The sequence below is a fragment of the Sturnus vulgaris genome, chromosome 16 (assembly GCF_052056855.1).
Source record: "Sturnus vulgaris isolate bStuVul1 chromosome 16, bStuVul1.hap1, whole genome shotgun sequence".
Classification (NCBI taxonomy): Eukaryota; Metazoa; Chordata; class Aves; order Passeriformes; family Sturnidae; genus Sturnus; species Sturnus vulgaris.
In genome coordinates this window covers 1,351,164-1,374,243 of record NC_142258.1, presented here as the reverse complement: position 1 = coordinate 1,374,243, position 23,080 = coordinate 1,351,164, and the positions used below count along the sequence as shown (strand labels likewise).

General features: G+C 58.7%; 4 protein-coding genes across 4 annotated transcripts; 2 read left to right on the top strand and 2 right to left on the bottom strand.

The window, feature by feature from the left end:
- Positions 1-308: 308 nt before the first annotated feature.
- Positions 309-2,800, bottom strand: MSRB1 (methionine sulfoxide reductase B1). The gene is made up of 4 exons (XM_014886472.2): positions 2,669-2,800; positions 2,102-2,244; positions 1,866-1,980; positions 309-1,388 (listed from the first exon to the last, which is right to left on the bottom strand). Exons 1-4 carry the CDS (start codon positions 2,781-2,783, stop codon positions 1,357-1,359), a joined length of 405 nt encoding a protein of 134 aa, XP_014741958.2. The 5' UTR covers positions 2,784-2,800; the 3' UTR covers positions 309-1,356.
- A 524-nt stretch (positions 2,801-3,324) lies between these two features.
- On the top strand, positions 3,325-12,583 carry LOC106859251 (testis-expressed protein 2-like). The gene is made up of 13 exons (XM_088174195.1): positions 3,325-3,695; positions 6,157-6,318; positions 7,590-8,479; positions 8,564-8,764; positions 8,848-9,148; positions 9,551-9,765; positions 9,874-10,032; positions 10,121-10,220; positions 10,382-10,514; positions 10,615-10,752; positions 10,975-11,187; positions 11,463-11,583; positions 12,293-12,583. Exons 3-13 carry the CDS (start codon positions 7,601-7,603, stop codon positions 12,410-12,412), a joined length of 2,580 nt encoding a protein of 859 aa, XP_088030321.1. The 5' UTR covers positions 3,325-3,695; positions 6,157-6,318; positions 7,590-7,600; the 3' UTR covers positions 12,413-12,583.
- Positions 12,584-13,244: 661 nt separating this feature from the next.
- RPL3L (ribosomal protein L3 like) lies at positions 13,245-21,237 on the bottom strand. The gene is made up of 10 exons (XM_088174368.1): positions 21,121-21,237; positions 19,162-19,354; positions 18,639-18,807; positions 17,573-17,708; positions 16,657-16,843; positions 15,743-15,903; positions 15,391-15,492; positions 15,208-15,303; positions 14,512-14,631; positions 13,245-13,357 (listed from the first exon to the last, which is right to left on the bottom strand). Exons 1-10 carry the CDS (start codon positions 21,235-21,237, stop codon positions 13,301-13,303), a joined length of 1,338 nt encoding a protein of 445 aa, XP_088030494.1. The 3' UTR covers positions 13,245-13,300.
- On the top strand, positions 21,170-22,867 carry NDUFB10 (NADH:ubiquinone oxidoreductase subunit B10). The gene is made up of 4 exons (XM_014886373.2): positions 21,170-21,408; positions 22,039-22,177; positions 22,400-22,539; positions 22,670-22,867. Exons 1-4 carry the CDS (start codon positions 21,261-21,263, stop codon positions 22,771-22,773), a joined length of 531 nt encoding a protein of 176 aa, XP_014741859.1. The 5' UTR covers positions 21,170-21,260; the 3' UTR covers positions 22,774-22,867.
- Positions 22,868-23,080: the final 213 nt, after the last annotated feature.

Sequence of the window (23,080 nt, the reverse complement as noted above, 5' to 3'; positions counted from 1 at the left end):
GCCTGTGCCCAGAAAATCCTGACAGCCCAGGAAGTACCAAGAACACACTTGGAACTAAGCTAAAACTGGCTTCATTTGGGAAAAAAAGTGCTGAATGGAGTGAAAAGGAAACCTTCCCAGTGGAGCTTTGGCTCTGGGAATGCCCAGAGGCCTCCAGTGCATCACAACCTCCTTTGTCACAGCAAACTCTGGGGAAATGGGAGCAGATTCCAGGTAAAACCACCCCCAGCCTCCCATCCCTGCAGCCACAGAGCAGAGCAGGAGCCCACGGCCCTGGGATGCCATTCCCAGCGTGTCCAACACTCCAACACAGTGAATCAGTGCTTTATTTTCAGCATGGAGAGGTACAAGACCAGCAGTGAGCTCCAGGGAAGGAGCTGGTGAGGCAAACTTCCCCTGGTGCCCTCGGATCCGTGGGGTTGAGGCAGAACACGTGGAGAGAAAAGCCCCCAACGTGTCCCTGAGAGCAGCACAGCCCCTCTAAACCCCACAACAGCCTTTCCCCTCTTCGGAGATCCTTCTGTGTCCATTCCAGAGGAGCATTTGGCTCCTGGCACAGGCAGGGAAGGCCACCAATGAGGTGTTGGATTAAGGAGAATCAGTGTGGCAGCACTTGGCAGCACAGACATGATTCCTGGAGCCTGAGCAGTGCCAAGCACAGCCTCCCTCCCACCAGGGCACAGCCAGGAGGAACCTGAGTGCCCCTGGAATTAATTGCACAGTGCTCAATCAGGTGTAAGGCCAGAGCAGAGTGGAGGATGATGATGTGGAACCGTCCCTGCCATGTGCAAGGTGAGCACAGGGGGAAAACACCTGGATGCTGCCCAGTGGGACCATAAAACATCCCTGCCCCAGCACCCTTGGAGGTTTATATAGGGCAGTTCATACCATGATCCCAGCCCAGAATAGCTCCAGGGATTAACCCAGCCCCTGACCTCAGCTAATCCCCAGTTACTCCCTGGAAGTGCCAGCAGAGCCTGGATTGCATCAGTGCCTGCCTGGGGTCTGGACACTGTCCTGCCTCGCTGAAAAGAGCAGCAAAGCCTCCCCAGAGCTGAGCACGGGCACAGGAGCTCCTTGGATGCAGCTGGAACAGCCCCAAGGAGGAGCTGGACCAGGGAAACCAGGGAGGAACCGTGACAGAGAAATCGAGGGGAACTGGAACAGGGAAAAAAACAGAGGCAACCATGGCAGGGAAATCAGGGAATGAAAGCTTGGCAGGGAAATCAAGGGGAAACCGTGTCCAGGAAATCAGGGAAAAACTCGAACCAGGAGCTTCCCTGGGGTTTCCCTGCTGTGTGAAGCCAGGAGTGAAGGCAGGATCAGCCCAGGGCAGTGCCAGGCACAGCAGCTCGCTTACTTCTCCTTCAGGTCGTTGTCAGCTTTACCTAAAAATGGGGAAGGAACACTCAGGGCTGGCGTTTCTTCCTCAAAACCACCAGCCCGTTTTTTATCTGGGGATATTGCTACACCACATCACCACCATCACAGCCTGACAAGCAGGCCAGCAGCTCATGGCTGGAATTTGGCCTCCTGAGGCTTTTCCTCGAAGCCTTTTCTTCCACAACTTCCCCAGGGAGTGACCAGCAAATCCCCCTCAGTGCCACCACAGAGCCTCCCTGCCCTCGATTTGCACCCCTAAAAACTCAGCCACCCCTCAAAACCCACGGAGACCACTGAGGTCACAGCCAGGAGCTCCAGAGGGAGGTGGGGGATCCTGGAGCTGAGCAAACCGAGCCGGATTTATTCCACCAGCACCTCCCTGGTGTTATCAGCACGGCCAGTGCTGCAAGCAGTGCAGCGAACACAGCGTGCCCCAAAAACCACTCCCAGGGCTGGGACAGCTGCCAAGCCACAGCCGGTACCTTTCGGGACGAATTTCAGCGAGCTGCTGAATATTCAGAAGCGGGACTGGCCCCTCTTGGGCCCATCGTTGAGGAACTCGTGGCCCAGCCCGTTGCCACACTTGCCACACGTCACCTGCAGAAGCAAAGGGAGGGGTTGGCAGCAATGTGGCTTTTCACGGCCCCGTGGAAAACAAGCCCTGGGGTTGTTCCACCGCCGGGCGTGGATTTTTGTTCCATCCCAAGGGGATCCGCACCTTTAAAGCCCCCGGGCGCTCCTCGCGTTTGGCCACGCTGTCCCCGCGCAGGGTCTCGGTGAACGCTGGCCACGGCGACGAGTGCTCGTACTTGGCTCGGCTGGAGAACAGCTCATGGCCACACTTGGCACACACGTAAATACCTGGGGAGGGTGGCACGGGGCGGGTCAGGGCAGGGGACAGTGCGGGGACAGCACAGGGGACACGGGACTTTGCCCACGCGTGTCACTGCCGGACCCCACGGCACCCCCAGGACCAGGCAGGGGGGTGGAGGAGCAGCACCCCCATTGCCCAGAGGGGTTCCCGCAGGGCAGGATCCCCCCCTCAAGGGGCTCCTATAGGGACCGAACCCCCCCAGTCCCCATCGGGGAGGATTCCCCCACCCCAATAAGGAGCGCAAAGGGGGGACCCCCACCCGGATTCATGGCTGGAAGGATGCTCCGCAGACGGACAACCCCCCTAAACCGCTCAGCCGGGGGGGTTCCGCCTTGCCGGGGGTCACCGCCTGCCCGCCCCGCTGGGGATCCCCCCCGGCTGCACCCCCAGAGCCCGCGGGGAGCCCCTCACCCGGCTGGAAGTGATCCTTGAACACCTCTCCCCCAAGGAAGGAGCAGAAGGACATGGCTGCGCCCGCTGCCCCGGCCCGTTCCGCCGGCCCGGCCTCGCCCCCCGACACGCCCATACACCGGGGCCACCCCCCCCCCCGTGTCCCTCCCCTCGCCAGGGCCACCCCCCGTGTCCCTCCCCTCTCCAGGGCCACCCCCCCGTGTCCCTCCCTCGGTCACTCCTCCGGGCCCGCCCCTGCCGCTCCGCCCCGCCGCCCGCAGAGGGCGCTGCGGGCCCGGTGGTACCGGGGGGGGGGGGGGTCCCGGTACCGGGGGGATCCCACTCCGAACCCCACTTTATCCTCTGGGGACCCCCGGCCCGGGATGCGGGAGGGATACGGGGGAGATGCGGGGGGGATGAGGGAGGGGATGAGGGCGGATGTGGAGGATGCAGGAGGGGATGCGGGACGGTGAGGGGAGATTCGGGGGGATGCGGGAGGGATGAGGGGGGATGCAGGGGGCATACGGGGGGAAGTGGGAGGATGCGAGAGGGATACGGGAGGATGGGGGGGGATGCGGGGGGGATGCGGGGGGAATGCGGGGGGGGCGCGGGGCGGAGCGCGGAGCCGGCTCGGAGCTGCGGATGCTCCGGCACCGCCGGTGTGAGCGGGGCGGGCGCCAGCCCGGTTCTGGGCATGTGCAACCGGCAGCGGGATCGCGACGGAGGCTCCGGTACCGGCTCTTCACCGCCAGAGGAACCGGTACCGCTCCGGCCCTGCTATCCCGGCACTGGCATCAGTCCTTGGATCCCTGCACCGGCACCCACCGGCCTCTACCGGGACTGACACCGGCACCGGCACCGGCACTGGCGCGGGCATCGGCTCTTCTTCCCCGGCACAAGGTCCGGTCCCCCCTGACACCGGGACCGACGCTCACGTTATCCTCCCCCGGCACTGGCACCACTCCGATTCCCCGGCACTGCTCGTCCTTCTCCATCACCGGCACCGAGCGACCCTTCCCGGCCCGCCGGGCCCCCCCGCCTGCCGCAGGTACCGGCGCTGCGGGGCCCGGGCCAAGCGGCGGGGCCGGGCAGCCCCGGTTTCCTCAGAGGCGTTGGTGGGTCTGGAGGGTCCCTCAGGTACTCCCAGGGCTCTGAGGATGGGTTCGGGCACTGGCACAGCAGGGACCACCCATGCGGACCCTCCCACGGAGGATGCGGGGCCCGTGGTGGGCGCGGGGGGTCCCGGAGAGGAGGAGGTGACAGCCCGGCATGTGGCAAGGTGAGGGCTTTGAAGGTGAAGCTGGGCAGGTTCCAAAGGGGCTGAGCTGCTGCAGCTTCCTTCTCCTTCCAAAAATCGGCACCGCAAATCCCTTCTTTGTGTAGTTTATCCAAAACCTCTCGGATGAGAGGCGGGCTGAGGCTCTGGTGGAAATGACAATGCTCTTCCTTGGAGCAAGAGGAAAACATTTTGGCGTCCTTCCGACAAAAGCTGGGGTCTGGCTCTGCTGCCCTGGCCCTGCGGCCGCAGCAGGGATGGATCCCCAATCCCAAAAGCCAAGGGACGTGTCCGGCTGCCCGGAGCTCCCCCCGGGGTTGCCGCTGCCCTCTGGATGCTGCCGCTTTGAATTAGGTCAGGCTTCATCCCGGGCGGGCTGAGCTCCCGCTGCAGCCCCGGGGATTGATGGCTCGTGGCAGGAGCCCGGGCAGGGGGAGGAAGGGGCTCCGAACCGCGGGGAGCTGGGGACGCGCACCGGAGGGAGGGAGGGAGGGAGGGAGGGAGGGGGATGCGATGCTTTGAAAGCGCCTCCCGTAAGATCCACCGAGATCAGAGGAGCGGGATGTCAAGGAAAGCTCCAAATAGACTCCGCACACCTTCGAGGTGTGGATTTCCAGGCGGTGGAAGGAGCTGCAGCAGCCAGAAAGTCTCGGCAGCATCATCCACCGGATAACTGCTGCTCCCTGCAGTTCCTACCCTGAGACTGTGCCGGTGTGCATGGGATGGATGTTGGAAGTGGCTGGATCCTTCCTTCCCCGTGGCTCTGAGCTCCCGTGAGCTGCAGGGGCCACGCAGCTCAGGAAGACGAGCAGGGATTGGGAATGGCTGAGACAAGGGAGTGAAGCAGAGTCCATAGAGAGGCTGGGCTAGGCTCCAGCCCTGGATGCACAGGGTGCTGTAGAGGCTCTGAGAATTGGTCCTGGGGCTGGCTGGCTCTCAGCATCCTGCTGGAGGCATTCCAAAGCCCACCTGGCTCCTTGCTCCCCCAGCAGCACAAAACACACCCCAGTATCCACCAGCAAAATCCCTGAGAAGCAGCGATGTGACGTGGAACTGGGAACAGAGGACGGGGCTGGGATCCCAAACTGCCCGGCCCGTTGGCCAAAGTTACATTCTGAGCTTGCAGAAATCCCTCAATTATCTCGGGATAATGCAGAGAGCTCCAGGGACAGCGTCACAGCCGGGCTCTGTCACGGTGTTTTGTGCAGATAATTAGAGAGGGATTTCCAGCTCCTTCGGTTGAGTGAGGAAAGAGCTGCTGTGGTGCCACGTCCCCGCCTGCAGCGCCACTGCCACCCTAATTAACCCCGAAGGACTGAGGGAAGTTAATGAAGTTGATATTTCAATTAACTCCCTGATTCTACAACCAAAGCAAACAGCAGGCGGGCAGTGCCCACCCGGGAGCTCCCACCGTGCCAGGCTGTGCCGTGCCACACGTGAAGGGAATGTTTTAGGGGGAGACACTCCAGGACACCAGCCCAAGCTGGTCTCTGTCAGGTCATGTCAAGAACTGAATTTGAACCGAAGCTGGGAGCAAGGAGCGGAATTTTGGAGCTGGAATCCGGTGGAGAGGCTCACTGATGGTCATGGCTTTGGTGTGTCCACACACAGCGAGGGGGGACACTGTCATTAGGGGTCTTGTGTCCCTGCCCAGCAGATTTGTGACCATCCTGGGCTCTGTGCCCCAACCACTGCTCCTCAGTCGATATCCATCCACTCATCCTGGAAGAGCTGGGATCACCCCTGAGAGCTGTTTGCTGGCACCTCCAGAGCCACCATCATCCCCAAAACCCTTGCAAGGAACTTCATGTCCACTTTATCCTGGAAAGAGCAAAAAGATCCCCCCAGGATCCTGCAGGGCCAGGGGCTGGGGATGAGCTGCAGGCTGGGAGAGGGGTCAGTGCTGGGGCACCTCCACACTCAGTGCTGGCTCTCTGAAGCCTGAGGCAGCAGCAAAGCCTCCCCCGGGGCTGTACCTCCCTGTCGGGGTGCTGGTGGTCCAGCCAGGACACCCAGCAGGGTCTGTGCTCTGCCCACACCCTCCCCAGAGGTGGCTGCAGCTGCAGCAGCAGCGTAGCCCCCGCTGTACTCACCATCCCTGCCAGAGGAGACCTCCCATACAAACCCAGGCTATTATTATCTCTGTCTTCCACCGTGCTAATGGTCTCTCAGGAAACAGACTTCTTTTTTTTTTTTTTTTTTTTTTTTTCTTCTTTTTTTTTTTTTTTTTTAGCTTTTAAAACCCACGAGTACGGGAGCGGTGGGAACAGAGAGCTGGGCACGGTGGAGTGGAGCACAAGGAGCAGCGCTGGGGTGACCCTGTCCCCCTGACCTGGCAGGGACACGGAGCAGGGACCAGGCAGGACCCTCCAAGGAGCAGCCCAGGAGCGTTCTGGTAGGAAGAGCCAGGGGTGATGGGCAGTACTGGGGATACTGGGAGTGGCTGCGATGTGGAGCCGTGCATGGCGAGGGGCAGGGGCTGTCCGGGCTGCAGTGCTGCCGTGGGAGGTGGACCTGCGGTGTCAGGGGAGGGATCCCTTGGAATCACAGAATCATGGAATGCTTCGGGTTGGGAAGGACCTTAAAGACCTTCCCCTGGAGCAGGTCCCCTCTCAGGCCCAGCTCCACAGCTCATTTCCCTCTTCTCTCTCCTCGTTTGGCTGTTTCGGTCACCAGCCAGGCTCTGCCCGGAGCTGGGAGCACCGGGACAATCCCCCGTGGATGATTTGGGGTTAACAAGTGGCTCCTGTAAAGGAAGAGCTGAGATTATATAAAGGGGGCTGGAGGCAGCTGCGGCACAGCCTGTAATTAATTCCTGGCACCGAGGAGCTCTGAAGATGCAGGGCGGCGCGGTGCGAGTGTGAGGCAGCCCCGGGGTCCCTGGGATGAATTCCTGCTGCTGCTGTGAGGGGAAGAGGGCAGGGAGGGGCTGAGCACTCCATGGACCTGCTGGGAGCTGACTCAGCACTGCAGATCCCTTCTCCTTCCCAAAATCCCGGCGGGGGCACGGCTCAGAGCGGGTCAGCCCATGGCTTTGGCAGGAGTGCAGCACCGAGGGGTGGTGGTGGCTGCTGGGGACAGGACAGCGCTTCCTTGAGGCCAGTGACCCCCTCAGGACAATGGAAACTTGGTGTTAGAAAATCTTTTGTGCCCCCCACCTCCGGTAAAGCCAGAGATTGCTGACTGTGCTTAGGGAGCATCCCCACGCTGCACTGGGGCTGCAGCTCGGGCTGGCTCAATTTTGGGTTCATGCAGTGCTTGAAGCAGGGCCCAAACCAAGAACTTTTAGAGGAGTCAGGGAGTGCTGCCCGCTGGCCTGGCATCCCCGCTCGCACTGGGACCACTGGAATATCCTGGTGTGGAAAATCCCTCTGGTTTGGCTGCAGTCCCGTCTGGCAGCTCCGGGCTCTCGTCGCTAATTGCCTGGCTGAGGTTTATTTTATCCTCGTTAGACAAGCGCAGCCATTGAGCTCATCCCACAAGCCATCCCAAAATAGGCTGGGATGTGCCCAGCCCGGAGTGAGGGTCCGGGAGATGCCCCGGGGCGATGCCGATGGGGAGGCAGGAGCAAACCGCAAACATAGGATGCAAACACAGGATGTTGTGCGCCCTGCGGTGACACGGAGCTCTCCCAGCTCTGACAGCCGCTCCCCTGTCCCTCGGCAGTGCCATCGGCGATGCGAGCCATGGCAGACCAGGCTGCGGTGGCAGCAGAGGCTTCTCCAGCCCTGGCACCGTCCCCGGGCTCACCTCGGCGTGGGGACATCGAGGGACCGACGCCGCACGCCGGTGGCACCAGGGAGGACAGCGGCGGGCGGGATGGCTGCGGGCTCCTTCCCACGGTGGATGGGGACACAAAACGTCCCCCCTCGCCCCAGCCAGGGGGGATGCTCCTGTCTGACCTCCCACGGGTCCCCCAGCCCCGGCTGAGCCCGGCCAAGTCGCGCACGGCTCCGTCGTCGCCCAGCGTGTCCCCATCGGAGAGCAGAGCCGCGCTGCTCCGGCTGCGCGATGCCAGGCTGGAGGACACCAGGAGGAGGCTGTCGGAGGCCGTGCAGGAGCCCCTGAGCCGCCTCAGTCGCCTCATGGCCGAGGACAGCAGCCCCACGGGCCGGGCAAAGGAGCCGGGGGGCAACCCCGGGGGCAGCCGAGGGGCCGGGAGCCGCCGGGTGCGGGACTGGACTCCCTGGGAGCCCACCCTGAACTGCCGCTACGAGATCTGCTCCTACGGGGACGTGATCCAGGTGGTGGAGGTGGCACAGAGAGACACGGAACCCCCGCTGCCACCGCCCGAGGAGCCGCCACCGGCTCGCTCCGGGGGCTCCGTGCCGGCCAGGGCACTCGCCTCCATCGCCCTGCTCGCCTACGGCTACCTGGTGCTGCCGCTGCCGCCCTACGCCGCCGGGCTCTGCGTGGGGCTGCTCTGCGGGATGCTCCTGGGCTTCCTCGCCATCCTCCTCCTCGTGCCCAGAGCTCCGCCGGCCGCTCGGGGACCGTGGGGCCGCCTGCGCCCCAAGCTGCTGCCGGGGGAGCCGCGGGAACCCCCGCACCTCCAGGTAGGAGAGGGGTGCTCCGGGATCGCAGGGTTGGAGGTGGCCGTGGTGAGCGGGAAGCAGCCGGATTTTCCCTTTTTTTTCCAGGGCTGGATGAACCAGCTGCACGTGTACGACCCCGAGCTTTTCCACCCATCGCTCACGCACTCGGTGCTCGCCGTGCTGGACGGGGCCACCCTCAAGCTGTCCTACCCCAAGAGCAACATCCCGCGCCGAGCCACCTTCGAGGAGGAGATCCTGGACACCGTCTTTGTCAGCCACCGCTGCTACGACCTGACCGATGCCAAGGTGAGCCTGGAGGTCCCCAGGACCCTCCCATGGGGTTCCCCGCACACCTGGCCCGGCCTCACCTTGCTCTCTCGATGCTGCAGGTTTTCCTGTGCCCCCCCAGCCTGGCCCGAAAGAGGACGTGGAACAAGAAATATCCCATCTGTGTGCTCCTCCCCGAGGCGGCCGAGGGACAGGGCAGGAGCAGCGAGGAGCAGGACGCGGAGCTGCAGGGGGATGAGGGGAGCAGGAAGGTGCCGGTGGCCGGGCAGGACATGCCAGGGGACAGCAGGGACAGGTGCCTGTACCTGTTTGGGAGGACAGGGCGGGAGAAGGAGGAGTGGTACCAGCACCTCGTGCAAGCCTCCCGTGGGACACCCAGCAGCCACGGTGACACCAGGACAGGTGAGGGGCAGCCACCACAGCCTCTGCTCTGGGCCAGGATTGATCCAGGAACATAATTCCTTGGTGGGCAGCAGTGAGCATGGAGGGACGTGGAGGAGGCCAAAGTGTAGCCAAGAGGGTTCAGCTCGTCAGCACAGGGTGGGTGGCATGTCCCTGGAATCATGGACAGGCACCCCGATGCCATCATGACCCAACAGATTGGGTATTAGGAACAATTCTTTCACCAAAAGGGCTGCCCAGGGCAGGGGGGGAGTGTCCATCCCTGGAGGGACTTAAAGCCATGTGGATGTGGCACTTGGGGACACGGGTTAGTGCTGGCCTGGGCCGTGCTGGGGAGTGGTTGGATTGATGACATTAGAGGGGTTTTCCAAGTGAGATGATTCTGTGATTCCACATCCCCAGGCATGGGATCAGCTCCGCAGAGCAGCGGCAGCAGCAGCGGGGGCAGTGCCGAGGACATCCCATCCACAGATCCAGGCAGGGATGTGTCGGGAAGCACTGAGGAGATTTACCTGGATTACAGCACCTACATGGCCCGATTCGTGCCAGCACAGGGGGCACCCAGCCCTGAGCAGAGCCCCTCTCACGGAGCTCTGGGCAGCCCCACGCCCACCAAGGTGAGTGGGGGAGGCTGATGGAGCCCAGCCTGTGTTTGGTTGAGCAGCCCTGGGGCAGGGGAGCACAGCAGAGCCGGTCCCACTGCTCACGGGGCCACCTGGCTGCAGGGGCTGGTGGCTGCTGTCACTCCCCAGCTCAGTGAGGACACGGCCAGCATGGCCTGGATGAATGCTCTGGTGGGACGCATCTTCTGGGATTTCCTGAGGGAGCAGTACTGGGCAGAGCAGGTGTCCAACAAAATCCAGAAGAAGCTGAGCAAGATCAAGGTGAGAGGCAGGAGCATCAGATCACTCGGGGAGCCCAAGGCCCCATGGCAGGTGGTGACTGTCCCCCATGGGGGCTTCCCTCCATCAGCTCCCATATTTCATGAATGAGCTGACGTTGACCGAGCTGGACATGGGCACATCCATCCCCTCAGTGCTCAGTGCCTCCAACCCCACCATCAATGAGCGAGGTAAGAGCCCCACAGAGGGACAGGGACCCCAATGTTGGCTCCAGGATGGCTTTATGGAGCTGCCAGCCCGGTCCCCAAAGCTGGGAGGGTTTGGCAGTGCACAAGCAGCTCTGTCCCCTGTGGTGCTGACCTGATTTTTGCCCTGTCCCTCTCCCTGGCAGGGCTCTGGGTGGACATGGAGGTCACCTACAGCGGCTCCTTGCAGATGACACTGGAGACAAAGATGAACCTCAGCAAGCTGGGGAAGGAGAGCTCTGCAGAGGAGAGCGGCCCTGCAGAGGCAGGCAGAGAGGGGTAAGGAATCTGTCTATGGATGGGCTCTCCCTGCTCCTCCTGCCCCAGTGAGGTGAGGCTGCTGTCCCCAGAGCACCCCGTGATCTCCTGGGGCTCGCAGGGCCAGGCCACGGCTGATCCTGCTGGCAGACAGCGATGCCGAGTCGTCCAGCGCCGGCTCCTCCGACGAGGACGATGCCACCACTGCAGAGCCCCTGGGAGCCCCGGGGGAGAGGATCCCCCCGCCTGGCACCGAGGGGTAAGGGGGTGCTGGGGGTCTGTGCCATGGGGGGCACAGGGAGGGGCTGGGGATGCTCAGTGCCATATCAGCACAGGGGCACGGGGACAGTGTCCCCAGCAGGGCACACACAGCACATCAGGGCAGCTTTCAAAGGGGACTCTGTCCCTCTAGGGTGCTGTGGCAGAGAGTGGGGGGACCCCAAAACCCAGCAGGGCTGAGCTGGAGCCCCTCTTGCTTTAGCCACATCAGCAGCAACAGCACGAGCCGGAAGATCCTGCGCTTCGTGGATAAGATTGCCAAGTCCAAGTATTTCCAGAAAGCCACAGAGAACGAGTTCATCAAGAAGAAGATGGAGGAGGTTTCCAACACACCACTGCTGCTGACGGTGGAGGTGCAGGAGCTGGCAGGAACCCTGGCTGTGAACATCCCCCCACCACCCACCGACCGTGTCTGGTACCAGCTCTGCTTCCCCCCACTGCCACCTCCTGCTCCCAGCTCCCCCTGCTCCCTGCAAGGAGCCAGCTCCAGGGCTTGGGGCTCATCTTGGCCACCAACAACCCAAGGCTGCTCCCCAAAGGGGCTCACAGACCTCTGGCTGATTTCTCAGAGTCTGCACCCAGGCCAACACACATCTGGGGACCCTGAGCTGTCACCCTAAAATCCAGCAGTGGGGCTGTGCCACATCTTTTTCAGGTGATGCTTTCTGCCTTTTTCCTTTCCCCTCACAGGTACAGCTTTCGAGTGCCCCCACAGCTGGAGCTGAAGGTGCGTCCCAAGCTGGGCGAGCGGGAGGTGACATTCCTGCACGTCACCGAGTGGATCGAGAAGAAGCTGAAGCACGAATTTCAGGTGCCTGGGTTGTTGTTCAGGGGCTCAGCAAACCCTGCTGAGGCTTAGGCATTGCTGCCATCGGGGAGAGTCAGCCTCAGTTCAGGCCAGGTGTTTCTGCAAAAAGCCAACACCTGGTCTGGTCTGGCCAGCTTGGAACACTGAAGACAACTCAAATAACGAGCTCAAGGGCTGAGGAAAAGTGATTTCCTCTCAACATTTGCAGCCCTGCCCCAAGCAGGGACGGTTTGGGGTGTCAGGCAGTCACAGGAAGGGTTTGGGGTTTCAGGCAGTCCCAGGCAGACACCCTGCAGAAGGGCTGAATCCCCCTGTCTGCTCTGATTTGGGGATGTTTGGGAGATTTTCCCTCCCAAGAGTTTGTGTTCAGCCTCTCACCTCTGCTCATAGAGCAAAAATGTCCCCACAGATATTTAGGGCTTCCCAAAAGCTACCCATTCAGATGGCTTCAAAATGCTGGTCCCTCCCCTCTGCTGTGACCACCCTGACAGCCACAGAGGTGGCCAGGGCAAAGAAAAATTATTCCTGCTTGTCCCCACCCTGATATCCAGAGCTGGGACCCTCCTGGGGCTGCTGCAGCAGGGGTGGGAGTCCAGGATCTCCAGGTCACATCCCCCTCTCTGACCTGGTGTGGCTCCTGCCAAGCCCCCTCCAGGCAGTGTCCCCGTGGTGTTCAAACCCCCTGATTTTTATTCTGGATTCCTCTTTGCAGAAAATTTTGGTGATGCCGAACATGGACGATCTCATCATTCCCATCATGCGCTCTGGCCTGGATCCTTGGCCACCCACCACGGCACAGGACCTGCCAGCCAAGGGGGACAGCAGGCTCTGAAGCACAACCCCGGGGGCAGGGACACTGCCCAGAGCTCAGGGACCTCGCTGGGACACAGGGACAGCCAGGGCTGTGCCTGGATTCATCCTCATCCTCTGCTTCTGCAGAAGAGCCTCCTCAAATCCTGCAAGCACACGTTCAGGGCACAGCCAGGCTGCTGGAGACCCGGGAATTCCATGGCCACATTGCCAGGACTCCTGGTCAAGCAGGCAGCTCTGGACAGTGGAGGGCTGGGCTTCCCACTGTCTGGTTCCCAAAGAGGGTGCAGGACACCTGGATCATGGCACCAAAGGAGTTGGGATCATCGCTGATCCAAAATTTCCCAGCTCCAGGGTATCCCCCCCATCCCTGCAGGCAGCTGGGCTGCAAGGAAAGCACGGGTGGGAAAGGATCCCAAGTGAATAAATCCATCACTGGCCAGCCCTGCCTAGCAGCTCTGGTGTTGTACACAAATTCCCACTTTTGCTGAGGGTTCCAGCCAGGATCAGGGGGCTTTGAGCAGGAAGAAGACCTTCAGCTTGGCAAAAGCAGTGCTGGATGTGTGGGAGAGGCACTGAGGGCACAGTCGAGGGGAGGCCCTGTATTCCCAGTGGACACTGGTGCAGAAGTGCTGGTGCTCTGCTCTCTGCTGGGTGAGAGGAAGGGGAATCTTTGTGGTGATTTGGGGGAGTGGGAGAAATTCACTGGGCAAAGGAAAGGGAGGATCCAGAGGACAGAGCAGGCACCTGGCTCTTCCAGGTCCATGTGGGCCAGTCCCAAATGCCACTTTTCTCATTCCCACCTGCTGAGGAGCCTGAGAACAGGCAAGACAGAAGGAGAGAGGGAGCAGGCATGGCTTGGAGCCCCTTTATTGCAGGTGCCCAGTCAGGCAGCCTTGGATCTCCATCCTTAGAGCTCTTCCTGCACACCTGGCTTCTCCTTCACCAAATGTTTCTTCTGGGGGCCCTGGAAAAGAGAAGAGAGTTTGGATTTAGGGACACACAGACCCGGCCTGAATGGCTCTGTCAAACAGAAAGGCAGCTCTGGCCATCAGGTGAAAAATGAGGTTATCCCCAGAAAATCAATCCTATGGGAGCAGGTGGCAGGAATTACTTATGTCCCTCAACTTCCAGACAAATGTGGTGGTTTACCACAGAATCCTTGGGACAAAATGGCAAAGAAAAGAGCTGCACTCGGGTCAAACTCCCTCCTGTCACCAAGCTCCTTGTCACAGCAGCTCAGGGCTGGCAGTGACACAACAGTCTCCTGACCCTGAGCTGGAGGAAATCAGCTTAACCTCTAAGGAGCTCTGCAAAGGCAGTGCCTAACCAATCCCCCTGCCAGCACTAAGGAGGCTTAGCCAGCTTCACATGGCATTTCTGGCTGACAGGCCAGATCCAGACCCAGTTTATATCTGCATGGGACCCAGGCAGTTCTTTCTTTCCCTTCTCCTTCTCTCTCTCCTGGTTTACTCAGTGCTTCCTCCACTTCAGTCTCAGACTCACACCAGTCTGGTGAACGCTGCAAAACTATTCAGGAAACTGCTGTGTTTGGATTTTTTTCCCCCTGGATTTAAGGAAAATACACTGCTTGGCCTTCTTGAGAGCTTCTGACAAAAGCACCACAATTTTGCATCTGAATTTGACCCAAACTTTTTTCCCCTAAGAACATTAAAGCTATAAATCATTCCAAACAAATCAAAGCAGTGCACAATTCCAAGTGAAAGGGACCATATGGCCAAGACAGTGCCTGCCAAGTTAACTGCTTGTTTAAAACTTCCCGTGGTGAATGGGAACTGGTTGCCCATATGGTCTTTTTATTTGTTGGTTGAGTTGTCTTGGATCACTCACACAACCATCCTGTTCCTCCTTAGCATCATTTCTGCTGTGTGAACTGAATTCATGGCTGCCTTTAGGCAAGAGAGTCTCAAACATTCATTTGGCTGCTGTTGTATCAAGAAACAAATGACAGAATCATGGAATCATAGAATCCTGGAATGGTTTGGGTCGGGACATAAAACTCATCCAGTTCCACCTTCCTGCCCATGGACACCTGGAAGGTTTGGTTGGAGTCAGTTGCTGTGGCTCCATGATGAGCTGGAGGCAGCCCAAGGAACTCACCATGAAAGCTCTCTTTTCCTGAGCTGTCTGGAAACGGCCATGGCCAAATTTAGAAGTGGTGTCAATGAATTTGAGCTCGATGGCTTCATGGGCACGGCGGCTCGTGTGCACCAGGAGGGACTGGGGAAGAACAGTCACAACATCAGGAGAACCATCACAGAAAGTCAGGACAGCTGGTCTCATGGAAGCAGGGTTGGAATATCCTCTAAACAACTATCTCCTCAAAAATCTGTGTTCTCAGAGCAACACCCTGGTGCTCAGGTGGTGGAGAGCTTGCAGAGCTGCTCTTTGCCCAGCATTTCACAGAATCACAGAATCACAGAATCAACCAGGCTGGAAAAGACCTCTGAGATCACCAAGTCCAACCTATGACCTGACACCACGTTGTCACCCAGACCATGGCACTGAGTGCCACATCCAGTCTGTCCTTGAACACCAGTGGCTCCACCACCACCACCCTGGGCAGCCCATTCCAATGCCCAATCACCTTTCTGTGACAATCCAAGATTTCATTTCTGAAACGAACCACAACCCTCAGAGCTCTGAAGCTCTCCAGCTCCATCCACCTGCCAATGGCCTCAGCACTACACTCATGTGTGACACAGCACCAGTGTCCCTGCCCAGCATTTGGAGGGCTGTCCATGTGGGGAATGTGTTCCTGGGGAGCTGCAGCCCACGCCAGCCTGGTGCTCTCACCTTGCGGAGGGTGAGCACTCGCTTCCTGGTGCCCACCACGCAGCCCTTCAGCATGAGGAAGTCGTTGTTGACCTCCCCGTAGTGAGGGAAACCACCCTGTGGGGAGAGCAGAGGGGTTGGTGGGCAGGAGAGCTGGCTGGGACAGGCAGGAGGGTCACAGCCCTGTCACCCCTCAGCCCTCACCAGGGGTGTGATGGTCTTCTCGGTGATATCGTAGTGCGTCGAGGCGTTGTTCCTCACCACTTTGCCATCCTCCACGTGGATCCCGTGGCCAATGCGGTAAATCTGGGAACAGACAGGCAGTGGACATGGAGACTGTCCTGCCCCTTTGCTGAGGAGCTTCACAGGGTGACAGGATCCCCCACAGAATCGCGGGGTTTTCACCAAAGTGTGCCCTCGAGCAGTGGAAAAGCAGCAGGAAGGACATGGAGATATCCAGGGAAACATCCAGGAGGATGTGGGAGCTGAGGGAAGTAGGATGGTGATGGGATGGGAGGCCTGAGGGACGCCCCTGGCTCCGCCCCCTGGGCCATACCTTCTTGTTGATCTCAGTGCGGTGGTGGTAGCCCTTCTGGCCAGCCCGGGCGATGGAGTAGCCCACGCGGGCCGGGTGCCAGGCCCCGATGCAGGCCACTTTCCTCAGGCCCTTGTGTGTCTTCCTGGGCAGCTTCTTGGTGTGCCAGCGGCTGGTCACCCCTGGGAGAGTGGGAACAGTGGGCAGGGTCAGCAGGGAGGGGTTGGGGCTGGGGAAGAACAGTCCCACTGCTCCCCTGAGAGACATTCCCATTGCTCTCCTGAGGGACATTCCCATCATTTTCCAGAGGGACAGTCCTATTGTTCTCCTCAAGGACAGTCCCATCATTTTCCTGAGGGATATTCCCATTGCTCTCCTGCAGTTCTCAGAGGAGGCCGTGTTGGGAGGAGATCAGGAGCTGTTCTCACTTCCCATGGCTCTGGTCAGACTGAAAGGTGTTCCATGCACACACCCAGGGACAGCCACAGCACATGTGGGGTTTGTGAGACATTCACACCCTCACAGGATGGTTTGGATTGGAAAGGACCGTAAAGAACCTTCTAATTCCAGTTCCAACCCCTGCCATGGTTGCTTCATGTACTGACAGTGTCTCTGAGCCTCCTGGGAGGCCTCTGGGCACAACAGACAACACAGCTTTCACTGGCCTTAATCTCAGGGAAAATCTTTCCACCTTGTCAGCTCCTTTGTATCTCCATCAGAGGTGCCCCTGTTGAATTTTTCCCTTGCTGGTATCCCTGACATTAAGGAAACCTAGCCCTGCCACAACAGAACTGGATGTCATGCTTAAGATCCTGAGGCTCTTTTCTATTCCCTCTACAAAAAGTTAGGGGTTCTCAGGGTGGTTTACACTCTCCTACCCTAAAAGCACGGGATGGGCAGAGCCATGTGAGAAGGACAGCCCCAAACCCCTGTACCTTTCATGCCGTGCCCCTTGGTCACGCCGATGACATCGATCATCTCGTTCTGGCTGAAGACGCTGTGCACTGAGATCTGCCTCTCCAGCCTCTCCCGGACCCAGTCCACCTTCTCAGCCACCGTGCCCCCATTCAGCTGGATCTCCATGATGTGGGCCTTCTTCTGCCTCAGTGGGAGCAGCCTCATCTGCAGCACACAATGCTTTAGGGTGACACGTGGCCCCTCAGCCCACAGACAGGAGGGTGCAGCAGGCCTGGGTCACTGACGATTTGTGAGTGAGCAGAGCCACTGCTTCACCCCTCTGTCACAGTCACCCCCTTCCATAGCAGCCCTAGGTCAGCAGCTCTTTATATCTGGGGTTTTATGGAGCCAACTTCTTGTCCTTGAGCCCAGAGACCCCATCTGGCCTTGAGCCAACTTAGCTCTCCCCCAGACTCCAAAGCAGCCCTTAACTGCAGGGACCAGCATTAAAATGGGCTCCTGTGTATCCAGCAATCAGCATCTGGCAAAACTGTGCCTGCCTGTGGGGTTATTTTTGCCCAAAACACTTGACACCAGTTGCTAATTTGAGGTGATCATGAGGCCCAAGGACCTTTGCTGACACAGGACTCAGGACCTGCCCAGGCTCTGCCCTCCTCCTGCTCTCTCCCGTGGAGTGTGGGGGTTTCCATTGGGATGTGGGGGCTCCCCAGTGCTCCCAAACCACAACCCCCACAGCAACCCTGGAGCAGAAAGCTTTGGGAGGGGACTGGGAGGTCAGGAGGCAGCAGGAAAGGTCAGCCAACACCTCCTCACACCCTCTGTTCTCTCAGCCTCCCTGACCCCCCCAAAACACCCCCTTGATTCCACTTCCAGGCTCTTCAGAGCTGAGGAAGCCCCCGAGCTCCCCTGCCCATGCTGGGGGGAGGCTCTGACCTGTGTGTGCATAATGACACGGATGACCTTGCAGTACTTCTTCATGGCTGCAAAATCCTTCTCCAGCTGCTTTTTCCCAGCCTCATCCTGCCATTTTTTGCAGTACTTGGTGAACGCCTTCTTCTTGCTCTTGTGCCTGGGGACAGAAGTGGTTTAACATCCATCAGAGCTGAAAAAAGGGCTTGTGACAGTGCAGAGAGGGGACAGGTCACCTTGTCAGCCACCTGTGGATACCTGAGCCTCACCTGGCTGTCAGGACCTTGAGGTGGGAAGAGGGAAGTGAATAATGAGCCGTGAAAAGGGCTTGTTCAAGGGTAATTCAAACCTTTCTGCATGAGGAATGCAGTTGTCTCCCACTGACTGACTCAGCACCATCAAAACACAAAATCAGAGGCAAAATCAGACGCAGGAGAAAGCAGGGATCAGAGGCTGGTGGTGGGTGGGTCTCCATGGCACTGTTACAGGAGACACAATTCCTACAGCGAGGAAATTCGTGTTTCCACTTCTCTCCCTGCTGAAGGGTGCTGATATTTATGAGGGCCAGGGGCCACATTCTGCATCAATTTTCCCCCTGGCAAATCTGGTTTCAGTCCAGCTCAAGGATTCCAGTTAACTGGGGAGCTGACGAGCCTGAGCTGCACGAGGGAAAAGGAACCTGCCATACGATATTGTGGAGAGAGCTAACTTGGTTCAGCTATTAGAATAAATTTACATATGCAAACGCTGCTCCCCATCATCGGGCTGTTTGCAGTGTCTCTGTGCATGACTAAATAGGCAGCAGTTTCACTCCACAGGAGCTGAGCTGTTTGGACATCCTGGAGAGGCTGTGGAATTCCTGCCAGAGATCCCTCCAGGCAGCCCCCCAGGAAATCCCCACTCTGGGAATCCCAGAATCATTAAGGCTCGAAAAGCCCTCCGAGATCATCGAGTCCAACCTGTGTCTGATTCCCTCCTTGTCACCCAGAGCACTGAGTGCCACATCCAGGGGTGCCTTGGACACCTCCAGGGTGGTGACACCTCCTTAAGCTGCTCCAGTGTTTAATGACCCTTTTTTGGGAGCACCCACCAGTTCTTGTAGAAGCGCCGCCGGCACTCGTCGCTGATGTGTTCAGCAAAAACAGTCTTGAAATTCCTCAAGCCTTTGGGTGTCTCGATGTAGCCCACGACCCCCACCACCACCATCGGGGGGGTCTCGATGATGGTCACAGCCTCCACCTCCTCCCTCTTGGAAACCTCTGCAAGGCAGCAAAGGGAAGTGCAGCAAAGGGTTCTCTTTTGGGATCAGGTCATTCCCTGGAAGATTCCTGCTGTCACAGAGAGTGCTGGGGGCAAGGTCATGTTCAATCTCAGCCAGCCCCAGCCTTCCCACCTCCCAAACCACCACTGGCCATCCCAGTGTGGAGAGCTCCAGGAACCCCCAAAGTCAGCCTGTGCTGAGGTGGCCTTTGACCATCCAAGATCTGGATAGCCAGGATTTAACCTAGAAATAGGATTTAACCTAGAACTCTGGGCTCCACCACCCCAGCCTTTCCCAAGGAGCCTTTTCCTTCCTTTCCCTGGTGGATGTGGCCACTGCAGCCAAGCCTTACTGAGCCCAGGCCGGTGCACCTCCCGCACAGTGTGGGTCATTCCAGCCTTGTAGCCCAGGAAAGCTGTCAGGTGGACTGGTTTGCTGGGGTCATCCTTGGGCCAGGCCTTCACCTTCCCTCGGTGCCGGCGGCTCCGTTTGTGGGGCAGGAAGCCCAGGTGGCCGTGCCTGGGAGCGGAGAACTTGCGGTGGGACTGCGGAGAGGAGCAACAAGGGAGGCTTCACTCTCAGCTCCCCAGGAAATGGGGTAAAGGGAAACACAACAAAAACACAGCCAAAATCCCCTCCTTTCAGATGGGAGTGCCACAGAGATGATGGGATCTTCCCTGAGTTGTAACACGGAAGGATTTTGTTCAAGCTTCTGTCATGTACATGGAAAAATGGCATCGAGTACTGGAATGGTTTGGGGTGAGAGGGACCTTAAAGTCCAACCCAAACACCTTCCACCATCCCAGGGTGCTCCAAGCTCCATCCAGCCTGGCCTTGGACACTTCCAGGGATTCAGGGGCAGCCACAGCTTCTCGGAGCACCTGTGCCAGGGCCTCCCCACCCTCACAGGGCAAGGATTTCTTCCTAATATCCATTCTAAATCTACTCTCTGCCAGCGTGAATTTACTAAATTTCTGAACAAATGAAATAAATAAAAAACTTAACATGATCTCTCTCCTTCAGTTTCTTCTGAAGGACTTTGAAAGAGAAATAAATTTTTTACTAGATCTGTCCTCCCGTGCTCTTAATTATAACAATTTATTTTGTATCCTCTAGCACCAAAAAGGCCTGCTTGGAATTCCTGGGCTTCGTGTCATCAAGGCAAATGGCACAAAACAAGCACAGCCAAGGATGGGGAAAACGGGGGAAAGGATGCCCAAAGGAATGGGTAACAGGAACATGCACAGGCTCTACAGGCACCTTGAAAGCCAGATGTGAAGAGATATACACATAAACCTCAACCACAAGCAGCGAAGGGTTAGTCCTGCACCCACTGCAGCTTTAGGGCAGCTCAGATCAGTCGCAGCTCCTGGCTGTGCTTTCCACCAAGCTCATTTTCCAGCCTGAGTGGAGCTCTGAGGATTCTGACCCCATTCCAGGAGCACAACCCAGCCCTGCTCGCTGACCCTCGCCCACCAGCGACTCCAGCAGAGCTGTACCAACCATGGGACGTCTTCAGCCCGGGGCAGCAGCAGAGAGAGGCTGTCAGGGAGTGCCTGCCCAGATTAATACTTAAGATGGGTATGGGTCTGAAGACACAAATTTAGCCGCTCGCTTCACCCGCTGCGATATTCATTTCATTCCTGGCAGGTTGGACACGACAGTTGTGGTGTGATAAAGGTCAATTGCTGCTGGCTCAGTTTACGCTTCTCCCTCCTGAATAAGTCTGATGTGAATGGCAGGAATTAGGGCAGTTTCTTGAATTAGGGCAGTTTTCAAAAAGGATACCACACACCCAGAGCTGTGAACACCTGCACCAGGTACCCCCAGCACGGACTGAAAATCTCTCTGTGAGCCCAGGCTTTGTGATTCTGACCAGGAAAGAGATCGAGACAATACATCTTGGAATCACAGAACAGTTTGGATTGGGACTTTAAAAATCATCCAGTCCCAACTGCTGCTATGGGCAGGGACACCTTCCCCAGCTGAGAGGGGCCCTCGGCCCTGCGTGTCTCCGTGTGCAGGGCCCAGGCTCTGCTTTGGGGACTCAGAAATGGCACCAGAGAAACGGGCAGGGACTGATCTCAGCAAGTTCCACCCGGACATGAGGCAGAACCTTGTCCCTGTGCGGTGACCGAGCACAGATCCCACAGAGGGCAGGGAGCCTGGCTCACCGGGGATAACCCAAAGCCACCTGCTCACAGTCCTGTCCCTGCTGGGGATGGCCCTGCTGAGCAGGGAGGTGGGGCAGACGGACACACTGTGAGCTCTTCCAACCCGACCCATCCCGGGGTTCTGGGATCCCCCTCACGGAGGGGAGACTACAACTCCCGGCGTGCCCCGGGGCCGCCGCCATGTTCAGCGCCCTGCCCCCCCAGGGGTCGCCGCCATATTTCCGCGCTCCCTCCCCCTCAGGGGTCGCCGCCATCTTTCCCCGCCGCCGCCGCCGCGATGCCGGAGGATCACGACTGGGAGGCGTACAAGGTACCGCCGACCCGCACCCCTGTCTCCGAGAGGACCACATCGGTGCCCAACCCCGTCAACTACTTCCAGACCGCCTTCAATTATGTCCTCGACACGCCCGTCACTTTAGTCCGAGGTACCGGCGGGACGAGACCGCTCCCCCCGTCCCCTTCCTTTCCCGTGGGGGTTGAGCACCGATGCGGGGACGGGGACACCGGGATGGGCACACCAGGGCACGGGGCAAAGGCGTGAGGACATGGGCATGTGGACAGGCAAAGGGCACACGCAAGGACACAGGGACACCGGTTCTGACAGCGACAGCACGGGCAGAGGGACAAGACACTGGGACACAGGGACATGGGATATTGACAAGAACACAGCATGGACATAGGGACAGGACAAATATATGGACACGACAGACATGGACGGGGACACACAGTAGAACACACAGTAGAGCATGGACATAGAGACATGAGACAGACAAGAACATAATGGGACAGGGACATGAGACACAGCATGGACACTGCGACAGATAGAGCGACATCAGGACAAGGGACACAGCTCAGACACTCAGGTGCAGGGGATACAGGGACACAGTGTGGACAAGACATAGGACACAGCACAGAGGGACAGACACACAGCTGGGCATGAGCTGGACGCAGGAATGGAGCCACTGCTGCTGCCTGGGAAGGTGGCACTGGGCAGTGCCAGCATTGGGGCTGTGCTGCCCCTTGGAGCTGGGTGTGTGACCGGGCTGTCCCTGCAGAGTGGATCGAGAAGTGGCAAAACAAGAACAAATTCTACTACTACCACCAGAAGTTCCGCCGTGTGCCTGACCTGAGCGAGTGCCTGGAGGGTGACTACCTGTGCTACTATGAGGCCGAGGCTCAGTGGAGGAGGGACAGGTATGGCTGCCCCCGGACTGTCCCTAGGGAGGTCACAGCAGAGCACACAGCTCTGGGACCTGCAGCATTTTGGTGGGTGCTGGGGTGCTGAGGCAGCATCACGCATTAGGGACCGGGACCCTGAAAATCCCAGAGCTGACATTGCACAGGGTGTCCTCACCCCTTGGTTCAGCTTTTCTGTCATCTCGTGGCTGCTGTTACATTCCTCGCTCTTTCCTGCAGGATGGTTGATCAGGAAATCGTGGAGATAATCCGGGAAAGGCTGGCTGCGTGCAAGCAGAGGGAAGGGCCCAACGAGTTCCAGAACTGTGCCAAGGAGATGGAGCAGCTGGCACAGGTCACCAAGGCCTACCAGGACAGATGTGAGTGTGGCAGCAGCACACAGGGACAGGGTGCTAAACCCAGGGAAGGGGGGTCTCAAACCACATCCCACACTGGCAGGGAACACAGGTTTGTGGGAGGCACTGCTCAGGCATTTCCTTTCTTTTTCAGATGGTGAGCTGGGTTTCCATGGCAATGCACGGACATGCCTGATGAAGCAGAAGCACAGGATGATGGAGGAGAGGAAAGCAGCACAGGAAAATCAGGAGAGCTAAAACAGTTCCTCCCTCCATGGTGCTGGCATCCAAGTGCATGTTGCTTCCTTGACCTCTGGTGGTGTTGCCTCCACAATAAACAGACACCTGTACAGCTGGGATCTGTTTTCATTCTTTGAAGAGCTCTGCAAGCCCTCAGCTCCAGCCACTTGGGGCTGTCAGGATTGGGGTTTGCCCTCTGGATCTCTTCCTCTCCTCCATGAGCCAACAGAACATTGTGTGTGCTATTCTGCCCTGGCTCTGAACTCCCTGAGTAAAGATTATGTGCCCCTCAAGTGCCCAGCCTGGACAGGGCTTGGAGCAGTGT